At 45.7% G+C, this 21,052-nt stretch overlaps 1 protein-coding gene across 1 annotated transcript; it reads right to left on the bottom strand.

Annotated features, from left to right (window-relative positions):
• Nucleotides 1-1,014: 1,014 nt before the first annotated feature.
• On the bottom strand, nt 1,015-18,360 carry LOC141932045 (myeloperoxidase-like). The gene is made up of 13 exons (XM_074845008.1): nt 18,264-18,360; nt 17,578-17,674; nt 16,709-16,884; nt 15,955-16,078; nt 13,932-14,061; nt 8,850-9,050; nt 8,439-8,754; nt 7,139-7,299; nt 6,502-6,754; nt 4,184-4,354; nt 3,132-3,369; nt 2,408-2,625; nt 1,015-1,055 (listed from the first exon to the last, which is right to left on the bottom strand). Exons 1-13 carry the CDS (start codon nt 18,358-18,360, stop codon nt 1,015-1,017), a joined length of 2,223 nt encoding a protein of 740 aa, XP_074701109.1.
• Between the last annotated feature and the right edge of the window lie 2,692 nt (nt 18,361-21,052).

Below are 21,052 nucleotides of genomic sequence, written 5' to 3'. Positions count from 1 at the left end.
CACCCCCCAACATGGCAAAGTGCCGATGCTGTAGCTGTGAGATTTTACCAAGCATCTCCTTCATTAGTCCTCATCAGAGAGACACCTACTCCACCCACAAGTTTCACTCAATCAGAGGCTGCCGCCTTCTTGCTTCTAGTCCCTTCCTTCCCTCCCAGTTGTGCCAAGGAGAGAGGGAAACTTAGTATGAATTTTACATGTATTTATTGATTTAATAGGATCTTGGGAGTGATCATCCCAGCCAGATGATTAATTTTTAGACCTAATGCTTGTGGTTTACATACCAGCCAGCTTATGGTTTGCTTTTTTATGCTGATACATTTAGCTATGAACCATAGCCAAAGAATGTTTTGGACACATGCTTGGCATACCAGAATTGATGCCAAATGTAGATGATTAGCACACACAATGTATTTTATTACTGCCCAGCACAGCCAAACAAACACATGTTCACCATAGGATTTAAATAAAAGATGTCTCTAGGCTTCAAGATGCACCAGCCGTTCTCCAGAGTCTGAACTCTCACTGCTAATTAGAAACAGCCTAAACAGTTTATGTTGTGGTGCAAACCAAGAAGGAGATAAGGAAAATTTTGAGAAAGATTACATGAACTTGCTAATTTCTGAGCAGGTACAAGGGATAAGGAGTTTGATTTTGAAATGCAAGCACACCAGCCTCCAGATTTGACACTCGTTCAGAATGGGAAGTAAAAAATTTGTCTTGATTGTGCCTTTAGGGAGTCATAAAGCATCCAGCACCTAACCAAGTCTTGCACACCTCTGAACATTTTTTTAGGGCAACAGAGACTAAAATGTCATTACCCTTCCATCTGAAGACTTACATTACTGGAAGCTTTTACAAATAAATGATATAAAACCCACAGTACAGCAAATAAAACAGTAGACATAGCCTTGAGCTCCTCTCTGGGGAAACATGTGCTGAGGTTCAGTCGACAGCAGTCAGCTGAGCATGATGTACAAGCAGCAGTTTCCCAAGAGCAGTTCAGTGCCACCATTAGGAGTTTCCAGTGCTGGTCTGATGAGCAGGATTAGAAACTGTCAATGAAGCAGAAAAAGCTACTGAGAGGCAGAAGGTCTTTCTGGGACACAACATTTCTCCCCACATTTTTATTTGGCTCCATAGCTTACAATGGTCATTGGTGAATGGGTAACTGAGTGCCAGGTCACACCTGTATTCTTGTACCTCTGAGACACCTTGGTGCTTCCAGCCTCGTCAAAACTTACCTTCTGTGACCCTAACATCAGCCAGCCCTTCGGATGAGTGCTTTTGGGGCAATTTCTTGACACTTGAAAAGATTAAACTTTTAGCAGCTGCTTTTTAGCACCCTGGGATTTCACTGTCTTTGGGTTATGCAAACGCAGTTCAGCTTCCTCCCAGCCTGATGATAAAAGAGCCACAGAGAGCAGCTCAGTGAATTTTAGTGACCATAAGACTAAGTTAATACAAGAAATCAGGAAGCCTCTATTGTTTAGAGAGAAGGCGAGCATCAGCTGGATTCAGTTCCTGGAGAATGGGGTGAAGTCACCATAATTTAGCCTTTACATCAAGCGCAAACCTCTTTCTTAAACAACAGCATCTCTCAAATAGCATTTATCAAACTCAGTACAGGAACTGCATGGAGATGCTTCGTGGTCTGTGCCTTGCAGAACGACAGAGCAGGTGATCCCCAGGTATTGTGTTCATCTATAAATGGGTTGACAGAAGGAAAAAATCCCATCCAGTCCATTCTGCTCAGGTCATACCTGTCTTCTGCAAGTCTCTTCTCCCTACACCATTTTCAACTGGGAGACCTCACGCCAAAAGCATATCAATAGGACACAGACAGTGTCCACATCTCTTATATGAAGACACTGTCTTTCAGGATGTGGCACGTCATAATCTCTGACTTTGTGTGTTAAACTACTGGTATGTCAGGCCATACAGCGTCAAAGATGTACCTTAAAATGCTTTAAAGCTTTAAGAAAGGCAAGGGGACAACAGGGGCTTGAAGCAGCAGACTAAGAATTTGGATCAGGTTGGCTAATTCTAATTGACTTCTTCATGGACACCCTTCCTGTGAAGTAAGACTCCAGTTGTCCTGAATAAGGTATTTAGAGAAGGACATATTCACAAGGGCCAGAACAGACCGGATTTTCAGGGATTTCCCATCAAGTTGAAGAGGAAGAGTCAGGTTAGTAAGGGATGATGAAGGTGATGGATTGCAAGGAGACTAGGCTAACAGCACCTCTGCCTCCAGTGGTGTCTGAGTGGAGCTGAAAGGATGGTCAAGGTCTTTTTGGGAGTAGAGTCACTGTGATGACCTTAATTCTTTTATTTCTTTAGCCATGGAAGAGTCTGACCTTGTAGGGCATTTATTATTTTTGACAGACCTTAGACAACTGCTTACCTTTTGTGACACTCTCAGGCTCATCTTTCCAGGGTGAGAGGTCAAGCGTGTCGATCTCATGGCAGTCAACAAAGTTCTCAGGATAACTGTTGACCTTGAACACATCCCTGGGTATCTTTTTGATATGAGTATTGTCACAGAACACCCTCGACAGTGAGATTTTTCTCAGTGCATGCAACTGCTGCGGAGTGAAAACTCCCGGTTTCTCCCACCAGAATCTGCAATGATATTTTCAGAAGCAGCTTAAAGTCTTCTTGAAGGCATTTAGTGCTGGTTACCTGCCAAGATGGGAATCTGACCAAGGTGAGTCTCTGTTCCTATCCACCTCGATTCATCAGGCAGCAGGCAGAGCCCTTTGGAGTGAGGTGTCTTCAGTGTGGCCAGGTCTGGATTCTGCCACTCATCTGCCAGTGCAAAGAGCCTGCCCCTTCCACTCAGCATCACCTGGTTGCTGGGATGCAGTGACTGATCCTCCCCTTTTGTACCCTGAGACCAAATGTCACCTCAGGCAGAGACTACTGCAGATCACCCCTGGCCTGGAGCTGGTGCTCTGTAGGAATGGACTGCAAAAAGGAGTCCTTTGGCAACTGGGTTAAAATCAAGATGTGAGCGTTGCTGGGAGCACTCACTGATGTGTTGAAGATGGGCTGGATGTTGCATGGAATGTTAGCATTTTTTCCCATAATAAATGCCATGGAGAAGGTTTGCTCTCAGAGCTACCTACCTGTCCCCATCACGCAGGTTCCTGAACTGGGTGCCAATGATACAGGCCAGGAGGGGTCCAACTCTGCCCTGGGGAACAAAGGGCTCTGCGACTGCCCCAATCCAGAGGTCAATATTGTCTGGTGTCCCATACAACTCCATGAACTTCTTGGCCAGTTTGGAATTGCCTAGCACCTCAGAGAATTCATCTATGTTTTGAGGCTGGGAGAGCCCACAGAAGCGCCTCCAGTCATTGTAACCTGCAAAAGCAGGAACGGCAGCTGATCAGGACCCATGTCTCCCCACCATCTGCCTAGGCTTGGGAGCTAAACAGACCCCTTGACCCATGAGCAATGTCTGTTTCTTCTCATGGCCTTAAAAGATCTGGAAGACATTATTGTCTAGACAGTCACAACAAATGCCATGTTTTCAAAGTCCTTTTTGTATGCACACACTAAAGTAACAATTGGGGTTGTCTTTGCATGTGACCACAGATTCATCGCATACTGTTCATTAGAGCTACCTAGTGCTGAGGGTGAATGCACCACTCCTTGAAGTTCTGGGAGGCAGCATTTCTAGGATCAAAGCCCTAGAAACAGCAACATTGGGTTGTGTTAAACCCATTCTTCTCCAGCACCTGAGGGCTATCATGCCTGTGGGTGCAAACCACTTCTGCTCAGAGCTCTGGGTTGTCTGAAAACACAAAATAAGCACTGATGGGCAAAGAACAAAGCATAGATGGTCTGTCTAGCCCATGTGAAAGTTGAACTTGGTTGCTTGCATCCGTACCTTCCCTACCCCACATGCTCTCTCTTTGCAATACATCACTGCTTCTACCCCTCTTTATTACATTATCCCAACTATCATCTCTGCTTTCCAAGACTTTTGTCCTTGTCTTAAATCTCTCAGAAAAAGATCTTTATAATCTTCTCTGAGCTTGACTGTCTATCCATCCTTTGCCCTCAAATCAAGGTACTGTTTCTCCCCATTGGTATGGAAAAAGCTTAGTACATTCGTGGAACTACTATAAACAGCAGAAGAGAAGAGTATTGTTCACAGGATGTGTCTCCTTACCTGGAAGGCCATGGTCTCTTCCCCGTTGCATGTTCAGGGCTGCTAGATCCAGACCCATTACCTCTGTCTGTTCAAAAAGGTGGTTCTGGAGCTCCTCAACAAGCAGTTGATTCTGTTTCATCAGTTTTGCATGATCAACTACCATGCCCCGTATCAGTGGGTCAATGCCACCTGCATTCATTGCAAATCAAGAGAAGACTTTTTGTACCAAGTTGCAGCTTTGATGTTCCCTTTTGTGCAGCTGAAACAGTGCTGCATTAGATGTCTTTTCTACTCTGGGCTGTGGGGAGTTTACCTAGCTCCATATTTCCATTTCAACATATGCTAGTGCATATGTACATATCTGCATATGCCAGTAGATGAGGCCTCCCTTTAGTAACTAGATTCCCCACCGTTCCCCATCACTCAGCCTTCCCTTCCACAGCCCTAAATCCACTTGTTGTCCACCAGGATCTCCAAGATCCTTTCTGCAAAACTGCTCCTTATCCTGTCAGTGCCCAGCATGTACTGATACATGGGGTTCTGTCCAAGCTTTAGGTTTTGCAATTGATTTTGTTTATAGTTAGCTATTAATTGACAAATATTTATTAAAACATTACATGAAATGATACAATAAATTCATGTCTGTCTATGTCTTTTTCACAGCCATTAAGAAGAGAGTATTAGGAAAACACAGGAAAACTGGCTGCACATGTGTATTTTGGTATGTTTTCCATAATTCGTAGAATCATAGAGTGGTTTGGGTTGGAAGGGACCCGAAACATCATCTAGTTCCAACCCCCCTGCCACGGGCAGGAACACCTTCCACCAGCCCAGGTTGCTCAAAGCCCCGTCCAACCTGGCCTTGAACCCTTCCAGGGAGATCAACCTGTTCCAGTGTCTCATCGCCCTCACATTAAAAAATGTCTTCCTTATATCTAACCTAAATCTACCCTCTTTCAGTTTAAAACCGTTACCCCTCATCCTCTCACTACACCCCCGATAAAGAATCCCTCCCCAGCTTTCCTGTAGCCCCCTTTAAGTACTGAAAGGCCACTATAAAGTCTCCCCAGAGCCTTCTCTTCTCTGGGCAACCCCAACTCTCTCAGCCTGTCCTCACAGGGGAGGTGCTCCATCATCCTCATGGCCTCCTCTGGACCCACTCAAGCAGGTCCATGTCATTCTGATGTTGGGGGCCCCAGAGCTGGACACAGGACTCCAGGTGGGGTCTCACAAGAGCAGAGTAGAAGGGGAGAATCCCCTCCCTCGACCTGCTGGCCACACTTCTCTGGATGCAGCCTAGGACATGGTTGGCTTTCTGGGCTGTGAGCGCACATTGCTGGGTCACAGTCAGTTTTCCATCCACCAATAGCCCCAAGCTCTTCTCCGCAGGGCTGCTCTCAATCCGCTATATCTGTGCTTGGGATTGCCTCGACCCATGTGCAGGACCTTGCACCTGGATTTGTTGAACTTCATGAAGTTATTTAGATAACTCACTTTGGAAGAGACATTTGTCTTCCTTGGAAAGATTCATGTCTGTAGTTATCAGCTGTATAAGTGCAGGATCCAACAACTCTCTTTAGAGTCATGAAGAGAGATGGCCATCACTAGGAAGAAATTATGCCATCTTGGATCAGTTAAACTGCATGCATCACCCTCTGGCAATGCCTATTAATTACAGAGTGATAGAATAGCTTAGATTGATCTAAATTTTGGTTGTCTGACATTTGATGCCGTGAGTCTCACGTCTCATCTGAGTGAATGGGCAATGCTCACACTGTTGGGTCTTGCTAAGCTGAGAGATGTATGGCAACCTGAGAAGGAGGTTTAATCTGTTACATATCCTAGTTATTTACTGGCATGTTCAGAATAGGAATGCAATTATTGTGCAATGAACTGAGGAAGACAACACTGAAAAATTGTGCAAAAGAAGCTGCAGAACTATATGTTCTGATGCAAAATCCCGCCTCTGTGTAGCTGCTTCTGCAGGAGCTGGTGCTTGATAACGCCTAATGGTTGGCGTGTAACAGCAGGCAGTTTTTGGCAGGGCTCCTTTGCCTGGGTACAATGCAGAATCAGTGTTAGGCTGTGTTTAGTAACAATTTTGCAGGACTGTCCTGCTACCCCACATTTAACAGACCACTGATTTTTTTGCAGCCCCTGGGGTAGACATGTCATGAGCACCTTCCAAGCTGAATGGAACTGTAAATTGTGTGAGGCCAGTTACATGGAGCTAAAGCAGTTTTTGGAGCCCAGGCTCGTGTGTCTTACCAGCTGACCTCCACCTGAGTGTCTGCTTCAGGACCAGACCAGGATTGCTGGCTGCCCCACGTTCTTACCTTCCATTATAATTCTCCAGGGAGCACAAAAGGTCAAATGAAGAGGGACTTGGGAGAATGAACCCAAAGGCTGAAAACTGTCATCCAAGCGGGATACAAATGGCCGTACTGAGACATGACCAAATCGGAAAGCCAGGGAAAAAACATTTGAGACTGTAGGATCCACATTCTCATTGTAGCCACTGTATGAAGGGATCCATTTGCTGGTCTCCTCTGCAAGCAGAAGTGGGAGGTAATCTCTGTATGTTATTATCTGGAAAAGCACAAAAGCAGAGCAAGTTGTCAGTAGCTGTAGTAGAAATGCCATTAAAGTCAAGTGCAGAGCATGAACATGGACTCTCCATCCTGTAGCAGAGTTCATTAAGATCTTCAGAAAAAAAAAAGAGCTGTAGCAATGGCATGAATCTGGCATAATATATTAAAACTATTTAATATAACAAATAATTGATAAATTGGTAAAATAATAAATTAAAAAGCTCTGGATACCCATGGTGTCTCAGATGGACCATCCTTATTCACAATTTTTGACTCCCACAAATAACTCCACTAGATCTGCAAAGCATGGTTTTCCTCCTTTTCCTGGAGGAAAAACCATTCCTAAGCATCCAGATGATAAACAGCGAGCAGTGATCAGTACCTGGATTATGGCAACTACAATTTTTCGACTCTCTTGGTAAAGCTTTTCTCCATCCCAGTGAGGATTTATTTTCCTCAGCTCTGAAACCAGGCGGTTGTGTTCTCGTAGAAAGACAGTGTGCAGTGCAGAAAGTCCCAGGTTTTCAGTTACCCGTTTGTCACCTACAAATGTAAATATTTTAGAAATTTTGTAAATTGCTTTTTATTTCAGCAGCAGGTTTTTGTGTTAGGACAGAGCAGTAACAACTGATAGTCAGTGTTACTGGAAGTAATGCTCATGATTACGCTTCTAAGCAGTGATCATTCATGCCAGATGTTTCTTTCCAGCACATTCTCTGTCCAAACCATTTATTCAAAACCATTGGAGAAGAGGCTTTGGGTAATTTAAACTATAATGCACACGGTCATGAAGCATTAAAAAATCTCATCTGCCTTCCTTTTGTACCTCAAGGATATGATCTTCTTTTATATCAGTGCTGTGAATGTTTGGTTTTAAAGATTTGCTTCAGGTCACTCAAGTTGTAAAGACATCTGAGAAATCTGTGAATGTGCCTTCGGCAGAGATGCTGAAAGAAAACTGGAGAGGATGAAGTGAAGTGTCTCTGACAGCGGATGGAAGAAGCACTGAGTATCTCCTCACTCAGCAAGGAGCTCTTCTCGTGTGCAGGGAATGAGAAAATAATGTGCAATGGGCACACTCTATACTCTTATGATTGACTTTGCAAGCTTCACATCTATACATTTTTTTTTTAGTGTGGTGCCTACGATGGATCACTTTCCATTTTAATAAGTTCTATGTTTTGAGTCATTAGTTTGTTTAAATTTCAGACAAACTTCTAGACTTGTCTTCTGATGTAGTTTGGGATTATTTGAAATATTAAAAATTTAGAACGTGGTACCAGGGAGAGTTAACTAAATTGATTAAGAGCATTTAATTGTTAGTATTGATTGAGTTGAAAACAGAATGGTAAATTCTAGGTAGGAGGGGAAAAAAAGTCACTGAGAAGTTTTAAAAAGGTGGTTATTCTGCTGAAAATTTGTCCTATCTTTGAAAAGACTTTTTAAAGGGAGGATGATTTGCTGAAACTCTTTTGGGAAATTAAAACAAAATAATTTTCCTGTTTAATTCAACAATTATTGTTCAATTATTTTTCTTTTTTAATTTGGAGGAGGATCCCCTGTCTGTCACCTTACACAATCATGTCTGACAGCGCCTCGTACAAATATAAAGAGACACCTGACCATAATGATCCTTTCTGACTTTATGGGCCACTGAAAACTACTCCACAGTTGCACCTTACCCGCTTTAAAACAGGGGATGTTCATGCTCTCATTGGTGAGAACACAAACACTTTTTGTTTTGTTCTCAAAGGGCAGTAATTCCAGCCCCGCATCAGTAAAATTCTGGTTCACAGCCATCAAACCCAGGTGATCTGTCTGATTTCTAATACTCTTTGCCACAGAGTCTTCGCTGCCGTACACCGTGCTGGCATCGATGAATGAGCTGACAGCATTGATCTGCTCACGAGTAAATGTCCTGGGATTGCACACAGACGCTGACTGGATGAACGGCATGCACAAGTTTGACCTCAGCATCCGTGGGTCATCGGGGGGAAACTAAAGCAAACAGACATAAGAAATGCCTCAGAAAGTCATGAGGGTCCATTTTTACTGTCTTAAGATAGCGTGGGATGGAATGACAGTCAGAGTACCTTAATTGGGAAGCAAGGGGACTTGAAGGCACAATCGGTCTCGCAGTGAAGCTCGGGACTAACTCCTGCACCACTGGAAGGGGCTAAATCTATGTCGTGGTTGATCCACTGGCCCCAATGCATGAAGACAAGAGAGAGCTCTTGGTCTTGAGTGATATTCTCGTTGGCTGTGTGAGCAATTTCATTTGACACTTTTCGAACCTGCAGAAAACCAAAGTGAAAGTGTGTGTGACTATCTCTACCACAGTGAGCTCACCTCTTAGTACAATACCCATTATAAGATCATGCATAAGACGATCTTAGATAAGCTCATAAGAGTTAATTATGGCATTAAACAGACCCATGCCATGCCCCAGGTCTATCAAAACAGATCTGATAAGTAGCACCCTTTTGACTCCACAGCCATTCAACCAATCCCAGCTTCATGGAAAGCCACTTATGGCTGAAACTGATGCACGTGCACACATCCAGAAAGTCAAGAAGCTGGCTGAGGAACATCCAAGCCTTATGGTTTGTATAAACATCCTGGTGTATCACTGGTGCTGTCTGCATCAAACTTTGGGATGCACACTTCTAAAAATGTTGTTATCCATGTTTTGCTTAGTGAAGTATTCATAGAATCATAGAACGGTTTGGGTTGGAAGGGACCCAAAACATCATCTAGTTCCAACCCCCCTGCCATGAGCAGGGACACCTTCCACTAGCCCAGGTTGCTCAAAGCCCCGTCCAACCTGGCCTTGAACACTGCCAGGGAGGGGGCAGCCACAGCTTCTCTGGGCAACCTGTGCCAGGGCCTCACCACCCTCACAGGGAAGAACTTCTTCCTTATATATAATCTAAATTTACCCTCTTTCAGTTTAAAGCAGTTACCCCTTGTCCTATCCCTATACCCCCTGATAGAGTGCCTCTCCAGCTTTCCTGTACCTCCTTTAAGTACTGGAAGGCCACTATAAGGTCTCCCCAGAGCCTTCTCTTCTCCAGGCTGAACAACCCCAGCTTTCTCAGCCTGTCCTCGCAGGGGAGGTCCTCCAGTCCACCGAGCATCTTCGTAGCCTCCTCTAGACTCGCTCCAACAAGTCCATGTACTTCTGATGTTGGTGGCCCCAGAGCTGGACACAGTACTCCAGGTGGGGTCTCAGGAGAGCAGAGCAGAGGGAGAGAATCCCCTCCCTCGACCTGCTGGCCACACGTCTCTGGATGCAGCCCAGGACACGGTTGGCTTCCTGGGCTGTGAGTGCACATTGCTGGCTCATAGTCAGTTTTCCATCCACTATGATTCCCAAGTCCTTCTTTGCAGGGCCTGCTCTCAATCCACTCATTGTTCAGCCTGTATCTGTGCTTGGGATTGCCCTGCCCCATGTGCGGGACCTTGCGCTTGGCCTTGTTCATGAGGTTTGCCCAGGCCCACCTCTCCAGCTTTTCGAGGTCCCTCTGGTTGGCACATTCCTTCCCTCCAGTGTGTCAACCACACCACACAGCTCGGTGCCGTCAGTGAACTCACTGAGGGTGCACTCGATCCCACTGTCCATGTCACCAACAATGATGTTAAACAACACCAGTCCCAACCCCAACCCCTGAGGACACCACTCGTCACTGCTCTCCACTTGGACATCAAGCCATTGACCACAATTCTTTGAGTGTGACCATCCCACCAATTCCTTATCCACTGAGTGGTCCATCCATCAAATCCACGTCTCTCCAATTTAGAGACAAGGATGTCATACAGGACAGTGTCAAAAGGTTTGCACAAGTCCAAGTAGATGACTTCACTTGCTCATCCCATATCCACCGATGCTGTAACCCTGTTGTAGAAGGCCACCAATTTTGTCAGGCACAATTTGCCTTTAGTGAAACCATGTTGGCTGTCACCAGTCAACTCCTTATTTCCCATGTGCCCCAGCATAGTTTTCAGGAGGACCTGCTCCATGACCTTACCAGGCACAGAGGTGAGACTTACTGGCTTGTAGTTCCCCATGTCTTCCTTTATTTCCCTTTTTAAAAACAGGGCTTATGTTTCCCCTTTTCCAGACAGCGGGAACTTCTCTAGGTTGCCACGACTTCTCAGATATGATGGATAGTGACTGAGCCACTTCATCCACCAGTTCCCTCAGGACCCACGGATGTATCTCATCACGTCCCATGGACTTGTGCACCTTTCAGGTTCCTTAGATGATCTCAAACCTGATTTTCTCCTACAGTGGGTGGTCCTTCATTCTCCCAGTCCCCGCCTTTGCATTCTGCAACTCAGGTGGTGTGCCTGGAGCACTTGCCGTTGAAGACCGAGGCAAAAAATTCATTGAGTACCTCAGCCTTCTCCATATCCCAGATTACCAGGTCTCCTGTTTCCTTCCAGAGAGGGCCCACATTTTCCATAGTCTTCCTTTTATCACCAACATACCTATAGAAGTTTTTTTTGTTGCCCTTGATGTCCCTGGCCAGATTTAATTCTATCCAGAGCTTTGGCCATCCTAACTTGATCCCTGGCTGCTTGGACAGTTTCTCTGTATTCCTCCCAGGCTACTTGTCCTTGATTCCACCCTCTGTAGGCTTCCTTTTTGTGTCTGAGCTTAACCAGGAGTTCCTTGATCATCCATGCAGGCCTCCTGGCATTCTTACCTGACTTCCTCTTTGTTGGAATGCATCATTCCTGAGCTTGGAGGTGGTGATCCTTGAATATTAACCAGCTTTCTTGGGCCCCTCTTCCCTCCAGGGTTTTATCCCATGGTACTCTACTAAGTAGATCCCTGAAGAGGCAAAAGTCTGCTGCTCTCCTCAAGTCCAGGGTAGTGAGCTTGCTGTGCACCTTCCTTGCTGCCCCAAGGATCTTGAACTCCACTGTTTCATGGTCACTGCGACCAAGGCTGCTCTTGAGCTTCACATTCCCCACTGGCTCCTCATTGTTGGTGAGAACAAGTTTCAGCATGTTTCAGCATAGCACGACTCCTCATTGGCTCCTCCATCGGTTGGAGAAGGAAGTTATCATCCACTCATTCTAGGAATGGACTACTTATGCCCTGCTGTGTTTTACCTCCAACAAATATCAGGGTGGTTGAAGTCCCCCATGAGGACCATGGCTTGTGAACATGAGGCTGCTCCTATCTGTCTATAGAGGGTCTTCCTGGTTGGGTGGCCTGTAGCAGATCCCCACTATAACATCACCTTCCCCTGTCCTCTCTTTAATCATGACCCATAAGCTTGTGGTCAGCTCCTCATCCATTCCCAGGTGGAGCTCCGTGCACTCCAGCTGGCCATTGACCTAGAGGGCAACCCCCCCTGCTCATCTCCCCTTCCTGTCCTTCCTGAAGAGCTGGTATCCTTCTATTCCAACACTCCAGTCATAGAAGCCATCCCATCAAGTCTCTGTGATACCAGTAAGACCGTAGCCTTGCAGGGATGTGCACGTCTCTAACTCCTCTTGTTTATTCCTCATGCTATGTGCATTTGCATAAAGGTGTTTAAGTTGTGCCCCATGAAGCTGACTTACTGGCTGGAATTCCTTTGTGCTGCTCTCTAGGTGCTCTCCTGGTGCCCTGTGACCCTTCTCCTGGCTCTGGGCATCTATTGCTGGCACTGGAATCAAACTGGTAGAAGTGGGATGGATTGAGGTTCCCCTCCCCTGGCAACTTTAGTTTAAAGCCCCCTTCACCAGCTTGGCAAGCCTATGGCCAAAGATGCTCTTCCCCTTCTCTGACAGACGGACCCCATCAGCCCCCAGTAGGCTAGGCTTCTCAAAGCGAGTCCCATGGTCTAAGTAGCTGAACCCCTGGCTGTGGCACCAGTCCCATAACCAATTGTTGATTCACCAGATCCAACTGGCCCTTTCAAACCCCTTCCCTTTGACCAGGAGGACTGATGAAAAAACTACCTGTGCTCCAGAGTCACTCACCACCGCTCCCAGGGCTCTGCAGTCCTTCTTGATACTCCTCAGACTGCTCCTGGCTGGATCACTGGTGCCCACGTGAAACAACAGCAGCAGGTAACACTCAGTGGACGTGCGAGGCTCAGCAGTGTCTCGGTCACATCCCTGACACGAGCCCCCAGTAAGCAGCACACCTCTCTAGAGTGTGTCAGGATGGCTGATGGTGCTTCTGTACCTCTCAGAAGAGTCACCCACACCTATCACCTGTCGCCTTTTCTGAGTTGCGCTGCTCGTTATACAGTGAGCAGATGGAGCTGCTCCTGATGTGACAGGTCTTTCCTTTTCCATCTGCAGAGCATTGAAGTGGTTCTGCAAGGGCATCTCAGGCTTCAGGGTAAGATTCTTCCTCCTGCAGGTCCTTGCCGTTGCAAGCTTCCATTCTTCTGCATTATTGGCTCTCCTCCCTTCCGTGTGTGCTCCGTGAGGGAGCTTTTGGCAGTTTGGCCATGGGCTGTGGGTCCACTGCAAACTGTGCTTGGAACCAGGTATCTAACCCCTCCTCAGCTTCCCTGATGCTCCTCAGCCTTCTCACCACCTCCTGCAGCTCACCCACCTGCTGCAGGAGCTCCTCCACCTGGGCACACCTTTTGCAGGCAGGTCTGCTGCCTGTCCCTGCCCCAGGAGAAAGGTCTGGGAACTTCTTGCAGTCTGAGGCCTGCACCGCAGGCTCTCCCTTCAGCAGCTCCGTCTGGGTGGAGGCATCAGCCACCACTGGGGAGATGGTGCAGACCCCCCAGCCAGAGCTGCAGCCTTTATTCTGAGGCAAGTGCTCACCATCCTGCCCTGAGGGTCAGGTAGGATGAGTGCCCTTGGCCTGCGCAGATGGTGACAGCACGGTGCCCCATTACTGCGTTCTGTGAACCTCCAGTCTCTCCACTCAGACAGTGGAATGCCCCTCCTTCGAAGAGTTGCCCTCCCCGCATGCCCTTCCACACAAACCGCCGTGAAAAATCACACAAAACTTCACAACCTTTTTGCTCATGTCTGTCTCCAACGAAAAATATCATCCCAAACCCTAGCTCAGAAAGCAAGCCTCAAATTAGCACCTGAGATCAGAGAAAAGGATCAAGCAATTTGCGCTCTAGATGTTGCCACTTTCATTTCTGATGGATGTAGCGAGGGCAGTGTCCACTACTGTTAACTGGACAAGAATAAGTTCTCACCAGCGGGAGTGGGAACCCATTGTACAGCTTTCCTTCACTTGCTCCTCTGGGAACAGACACTCCATCTTCATACGCTGCCGGGAGCCAGCGAGCAAATGCGCGGTTCGAGGACCCCAGATGAGAATGCTTTCTGCAACATCACAAGAGAAGCAAACATAGGTATCATTTCAGAAGTGAACAGGCTTGTAGAGACTAACATTTTGCAGCCCTTTAATCCATGTCTGATTACTTTGGTAATCAAGTGATAGCTAGAAAACTAAATAATACCAAGACTATTACAGCAGAGAAAAATGAGCTTTTTTGACATTAAGAAAAGATTCCTCATGCCATTATGCTAATTTTATTTGTCATTTAAATCTCTGTAGCACCTCTGTCTGCACTGCTGCTCCACACAAAATGTCTCATAGTAGGGTCATCACCAGTGATCAGGGTGGCCGTGCCTTTGCCCAGCTGAGGGCTGGAAGCTTCCAAGGATGAAGATCCTCCATGTCTGCAGGAACTTGTGCCAAGGCTTCAGGAAGCTTTCCCCATGTCCAACGCAACCCCTCAAACTGCAATCTGCAGCTGTGGCCACTTGTTAGATTGCCTCATACTGCTCAGAAGAATTTAAACCAGTAAACTCAGCAACACTTGTTCAGAAGAACAATAATGCTGATTGAGCCAGTGATCTGTGGCCCTAATGACACTGAAACACAGGTTGTTTGGGGGAAACCAGTTATTGAATATCACCTGGTGCATAGCAACTTTCTGTGTTTAAGCCCTTAAATCCACAAAACCTGGGTAATACCTGCTTATACTGAAAAAGGAGCGGTATACCCAGAATTTACAGCAGCTTGCTGTGAAATAAGTGCATGCCCTGGAACAATTGCCACGCCATAGCTGAAGCAATTCCATCAAATGTCAAGAACGCAGTACCACCACAGCTCCTATTTTGATTGCTGTCACTGTCTTTGCAGACAGATTTTTGCAAAGTATTCAAGTGCTATCTCATGGTGTACGTCTCAAGCTGAGCAAGATCTTTGGAAAAATGTTAACAGATGACAGTCCCCTCACTTCTGAGTGCCTCGTTATCTCACCGGCAGCCCACTAGACTAGCAACCCCAAGGACAACCCTACCCTGAGACTAAAAGTCAACACAGACACTGCTGTCCTGGGGGAGCTGAAGGATCTGGGGTCTGTGGGTAAAGGTACAGGCTGACTGTAACACTAGCACCATGAGTGCGACCTCCCTGCATGTGTGATGCAGAGTTGTGCTATGTCTTCACATCTGGCACATTTTTTTCATGCCAGATGCACATCAGATGCAAGTCCCACTCAGACTTTGGGGCTGGAGTTAGCACAGGCAGCAAAACTATGGCAGAACAGGACAGCGAGCCTTGACTTCCAAGTATTAGGCTAGAAATTTTGCCATCTTCTGGTCAATAAAAAAGCTAACAAGGAAATAAATAAATGTATGATGCCAGGTTTGAACCAGGAGGGAAGCGATGTGCAAAAAGCTGAACAACTCATTTTTTCAGATTAAGGATACACAATACATGAAGCTAGAAGAGCCAAGAATTAAAGTCTTGTTTACTTTCCATCCTTACGCATCACAACAGCCGCCACACAGATACGTTGACAGCTGGATGTTTTCATATGAGCCAGCCTGGGGAAATTAGTATCATCCATGTTACAAAAGGTTGGAGGGGTGATTTCCTGGAGCTTCAACCTGAGTGAGAGGCTGGCTGTCATAGCCCCAAAATCTGTTTTTCTCAACTTTTCACTTCCCCTCACCCCAAGAAGTCCCTTCCTTCATCCAAAGCAGCACATGGAGGGCAATGGGCTCAAATCTGAAATTTTCAAGAAATGACGTCTTTTTCCTACCAGGCATAGGTAGAAATGAAACATCTGTTGTAGGCACCACTAAAATGAGCATTTCACTCTTCTTGCCCTGTTGAAAGGTACTTACACAAATGACCTTAAGACAACTATCCTGGATCAAAGTACAGACTTGAGACTCTCCTCATCCACATGCGAATCCTACCTGTTGTTGCACTCCCCAGTAATGGTCCGGTAAACGTCATGCTTTGGGCATTTAATGGAACGAATCTGATAGTCACAGCCAGTTTCTTTGGAAATCACCTCCTTCTGTTTTCTGTCTAGTAGGTCTACAAGAGAAACCATGCAAACTAACATCTGCTCTTACTAATTTTTTATTTTAGCTTCTTGGTATTCTAGGTCAACATTTGAGTCAGCTGAGTCAGAGCTGTGGATATATAACATATGGATTTGAATTGTTAATTTGGTGCCTAAACTCTTCTGTGGATCAGCTCTCACCTCTGGGCTAGGGAAACTGGGTTGGCATGGAACAACTTTCCAGGGGAATACGGGGAGCATCATCATCAGCAATGTTTTACCCTAGACTGGGAACAAAATTATGAGCACGCAGAGCGGTACAACCTGGGCAGGTGGGTGTGAGGACTAGAAGTGGAAGATGGGATTCTGTTCTCAGCAGAGTCTCCTGGCATCCAGCACATTTTGTCCCAGGTTTATCATACTGTTAGGCTGCTTTTATCGTCAAAGATATGAGATAGGCACTGTCAAATGTGATGAACAAAACACCGGCTGGTCTGGTCTGTCTCTGAGCATGCTTAAAGTCTATTCACCTGGGGCTGTTGTGGGGAAGGGTTTTATCACCAGTTGTTTGGATCACAGCAGAGCTGCTCTCTGACATTCCTGCTGTGGTAGATTTTCTGCTCTTAGCTGTTTCTAAGACATTTTGGTCTAAACCACATTACCTGTAACATTGAATCTGCATTTCCCAGAGAGCTGCAGCTTTATTTTGAGGAGTTTCAAAGTAGTTTCCAAGTAATCAGCAGCACGGACTGCAGATCTGGTTCTTCCTACTGGGTCCTTTAAGTGCTTCAGGAAATCCATTGGGTTGGCAACCTTTTCCTCTAGGTTTCTCTTTAAGCTGAATATAAAAGAGTCTCATGAAGCACCTTCTCTGCAATCAGACCTCCACTGTCATGCTAGGCTGGGTGTACTTAGACATGACGACACTGCTGGGTCCCAGGCAGGCTCTGCTCACCTAGGACAAGCTGGCTGCTCTCCAGCTTTGCACATTATCTCAGACAGATTTTGGAAGAGATTTGCATCTCTTCCCATTCCCATGGCTCTTTCTTGCACAATGAAAAACCTTCTGCAGGGTGGGTGGAGGGAGACTCCTCCCCAAAGCATCCTGCTGCCTGGAACCAGCCTTTTGGGACAATACATAGAGGGCTACCTGGGGTTTGACTTTCTGCTGAGACTTATTTCTGACAGGGTGGTCATCTGCACAGTGGAGGTCCTTCCAGAGAGGGGCAGAACTTCATCAGGCAGGAGAGGACTCAACACGTGCCCAGTGTGCCCATACCACTATGGACTACTGAGAGGTGCCCATGGCAGTGCAGGTGAGGAGGCAATAGCTGCAGGTGACAGAGGGTGGCCCTGGGACTGGGACAGGACAATCCTGCCAAACTGGACAAAAGCACCTCTCCAACTATGACAGGGAGACCCCTTGATAAATATATCTCCATGATAAATACGCATTGGAAAACAGAAGAAACACACATCTATTTTCTCTTATTTCCTTATAATATTGGGTCCTCATGCAAAAAGGACTTACCTTTTTCGGGCGTGTAAATATGCTGTGTCTACCAGCTGCCTGGCCTCACTAATGCTGCTCAGAAGAGATGAGTCTGATAAAACCCCTGAGTCCTCTTCTAAAAAAAGAAGAAAAGCATGTTTTGAGGATACTTTGTAATGTACGCCAGGAGCTACACATCCCACCCCGTCGCTGGGTGCTGAGGTGCGCTGATTCACTTTACATGCAGTTCCTGCTGTGTGTTTGGTGCTACCTGGACACCTTTATCTGTGCTTCTCTGCTCATCTGCGTCATCCCATTACTGAGGTCCTGAAAATCACAGGACAAGAAGCGATTGTAAAGCGGTAGCTTATTTTCCATTTCACAGAATTGGCTCTGATGGCTTTGAGAGGCTTTTGGAGAGTTATTTTTTACCCTTCTTTTTGAAGCTATTCTTCCCTGTAAGAAGGGAAATGCATAGAAGCAACCAAATATATGATCTGTGACTCACTTTCCCTGTCATAAAGTTATGGTCATGTGCTTGGAAGACCCATTGGATAAATAGGCAATTTCCTTAGACAAGTTTGTTAGGTATTGACTTCACTGTTAGTGGGTCAATCTACAGGATATTTCAAATTTGTATTGGAGCTATATCTAACTAGGAACTCAGACTGATGATTCATGCCCTTTCAAGCACAGTAGCAGCCAAAGAAGAAACAGAAACTTACTGTTTAATGAGTCGTCCATTGCCCCGACTAAGCAGAGAGTAATGATGGATCCTAAGAGAGTAATTCTTAGGTTTATGCCTAGAGAGAAATGCAACATAAATCTTCTGAATGGGCAGGGCTTCACTGAAACATCAGAAAAGATTGACAGGTTTGGTTTGACTATTTCTTTCAGGATCCAGGAATAAAATACATCACTACTCTGATCAGGTCTGTTAAGTGGGACTCTGGCTGGCAAGGGCTGTAGCTGTAGGTGTTGGCTGGACACAGGGACATCCCGGTGGTGTGGGACATTCGCTAAACTGGGCTGAGTAAGTGCCAAGGAGGAGGCAGACAGGTACAGTCCAGGCTTCAGTGATGGAGACTATTGGGAAAGTGCATGGGCAGTGTCCTGGTGTCCTGCCTTTGGGAGGGTCCTTCTCAGGAGGCTGGTGTAAAGGAGGTTAGACCCCACACATCCCTCTCTGCCCCCTCTGTCTTGTTACTGAGCAAAACAAGCTGCTATGTCTAGCACTGGTCCTTCAGCCTTCAACCACTTCTGTTAGTCTTCTTGATGCTCCCTGAAATTTGTCTCTATTCCTTTTTTACATCAACATTAGAAATGTGTATCATCTGTTCTCATCAGTGTTATATACAACAGCACAGTGCCTTCCCTGAAAGATCTTTAGCCAAAAGGTTACAATTAGATATATTTTAAGCAATCTAGTCAATGTTTTAACTGTTTAGAGCAGGAAAGGCAGACAAAATTTGGAAGAACTAACCAACTTTTCACAGTGTGGCAGGTTACCTTACATTTACAATCTGTGGAAATTCTTCAACCGTCTTCACAGGAGTTGAAGGCTGCTTATTCCTTTCAATCTTATATTGCAGGGTACTGCTACACGAGGCAGAAAAGCTGTCTTTTCTCACTTCTCAAAATAAATGTATTTCACATATGGGGGGGAGACATAAGTATGAAGGACCACCAGCTCCTAACACTCTACTGCTTCCTCATCTCCTTGGGCTCACCCATGGAATGCACCAATACCCACACCAGAAATATCAAATCAGTCAAATACAGATATAAAATTAAAAAGCACTGATCTTACCTGCCATCTCTGAAGAACTGGTGGGACTAGGAAACAAGCCAGTCCTTTATAGAACCTGCACCAGGGCAGAAATTATCTGTGTCTGACCTGGGTGTGGCCAAAAAGGGAGAAACTGGGACCAGATTGAGCCAAGAGGAACTATCTGCTAGTTTGCTTTCCTGGATTAAGCAGAAAGGTGAACACTTCTCCGTTCCTTCTGTGTAAACGTTGACTTTCTTTCTGACAAATCAGTAAAAAGGAAAAAAGAATGAAGGCACACATTTCTTTTCTGCAAGTGGAAGAGATCAGCTTAATTTTATGATGGTAAAAGATGATGGTGGGATTTGGCTTCTTTTTACCTGTTGGTTGACATCTCTGATGGTTTGGGAAACCAGAAATGGGTCATTTTACCAACATGCATTTGTGGAGTATACCGAGGTCCAAATAGTGTGTCTGAATGGTGGACCTGCCAGAATTTGTATCCAGGAAAACCAAAGTTGTGTCCCATTTAAAACTGCTTAGTGAGATGGTTTTATATAATTAAGCAGTGATTTGGAAATGCATATAAAATAACTGCTGATCATGTGGATGACAAAGACTGGTCAATGAGCAAAGCAGTTGCACAGAGCAAGCTCACGCTGTCTCCAGTAAAATCATATGCACAGTAATATGGATAATCACAAAGTTATATCTGTGCAAATAAGAACAGGCCAGAGGCACAAAATGGGAGATTCCATCCTGAAATGTCTAGAAAGGAACAAAGTGTTGGTCCAGCCAAGCACTTCAACGTGGATTACAACAGCCATACAGTAGGAAAAATGGCTGAACTTCAGTGGACAAATGGGAAGATAGCAGAAATAATTTAATTCTTTGAACATCAGTCAGGTTGATCACAAAAGAAAGTACTGAATTCTTACTGATAATCAGCCATGTAAATCTCACAAGATTAGGGAGCCAATCCTTCCTACCATTTCAATATTTTCACAGTTCTTATTAAGCCAAAATAAATAAAAAGAAAACGCAATAAATTAAACTGCTAACAAACGTATAATTTTAAATCTGGGGGGAAAAAAAAAAAAAAGGTCTGTGAAGGTCAGCTTTTCAGAAACTGACAATACAATGTCAATATTTCTCCCCTAAAGAGAAATTCAAAACCAAAGGCAGAAGCTGTCCCCTGGTACCAGAGAGACTCTGATCACCCTGGCAGGTGCTCTACCGTGTCCATCCAGCTTTCTGCCTACAAAATGTACATAAGCAGAAGTCCAGGTACCTGAAAGGTGGTTTTGTTTTTTCTTTTGTATTTGTGACACGTTCCATTGCACTTGCATTAGTGCCTCAGTGACAGTCTGATAACCCCCAGCTGCCCCAGGTACAGGGACTCTGTCTACCTTTGAGGGCGTGCGCTGTCACCTGCAGGTGACCTGATGTGGCTCCCAGGACTGGAGTCACCCGCCATGCAGACGCTGTGTTAACATTACATGTGTCCTACCAATGACTCAAGCCTGGGTGTAAGAGTGCCCAGGGCTTTGACGCGTCCAAAGGTAAGCTGTCCTATGTCACCTCCAGCTAGGATTTATGGTGTTTTGGTGAAATCTTTTGAGCTTCAAGAGAAACCAGGGTATCCTGCCTACCAAGGCTGATGTTCATTCAGTGAAGTGTACAAGACATCTGGGCAGCCAGGGCATTATTTATCCATCAATTAGCTGGCCAAGCAGCAGATTCCTC

This window comes from Strix aluco, chromosome 19 (assembly GCF_031877795.1).
Source record: "Strix aluco isolate bStrAlu1 chromosome 19, bStrAlu1.hap1, whole genome shotgun sequence".
Lineage (NCBI taxonomy): Eukaryota > Metazoa > Chordata > Aves > Strigiformes > Strigidae > Strix > Strix aluco.
The sequence above is the reverse complement of the archived record's forward strand: the minus strand, read 5'-3'. Positions and strand labels throughout refer to the sequence as shown.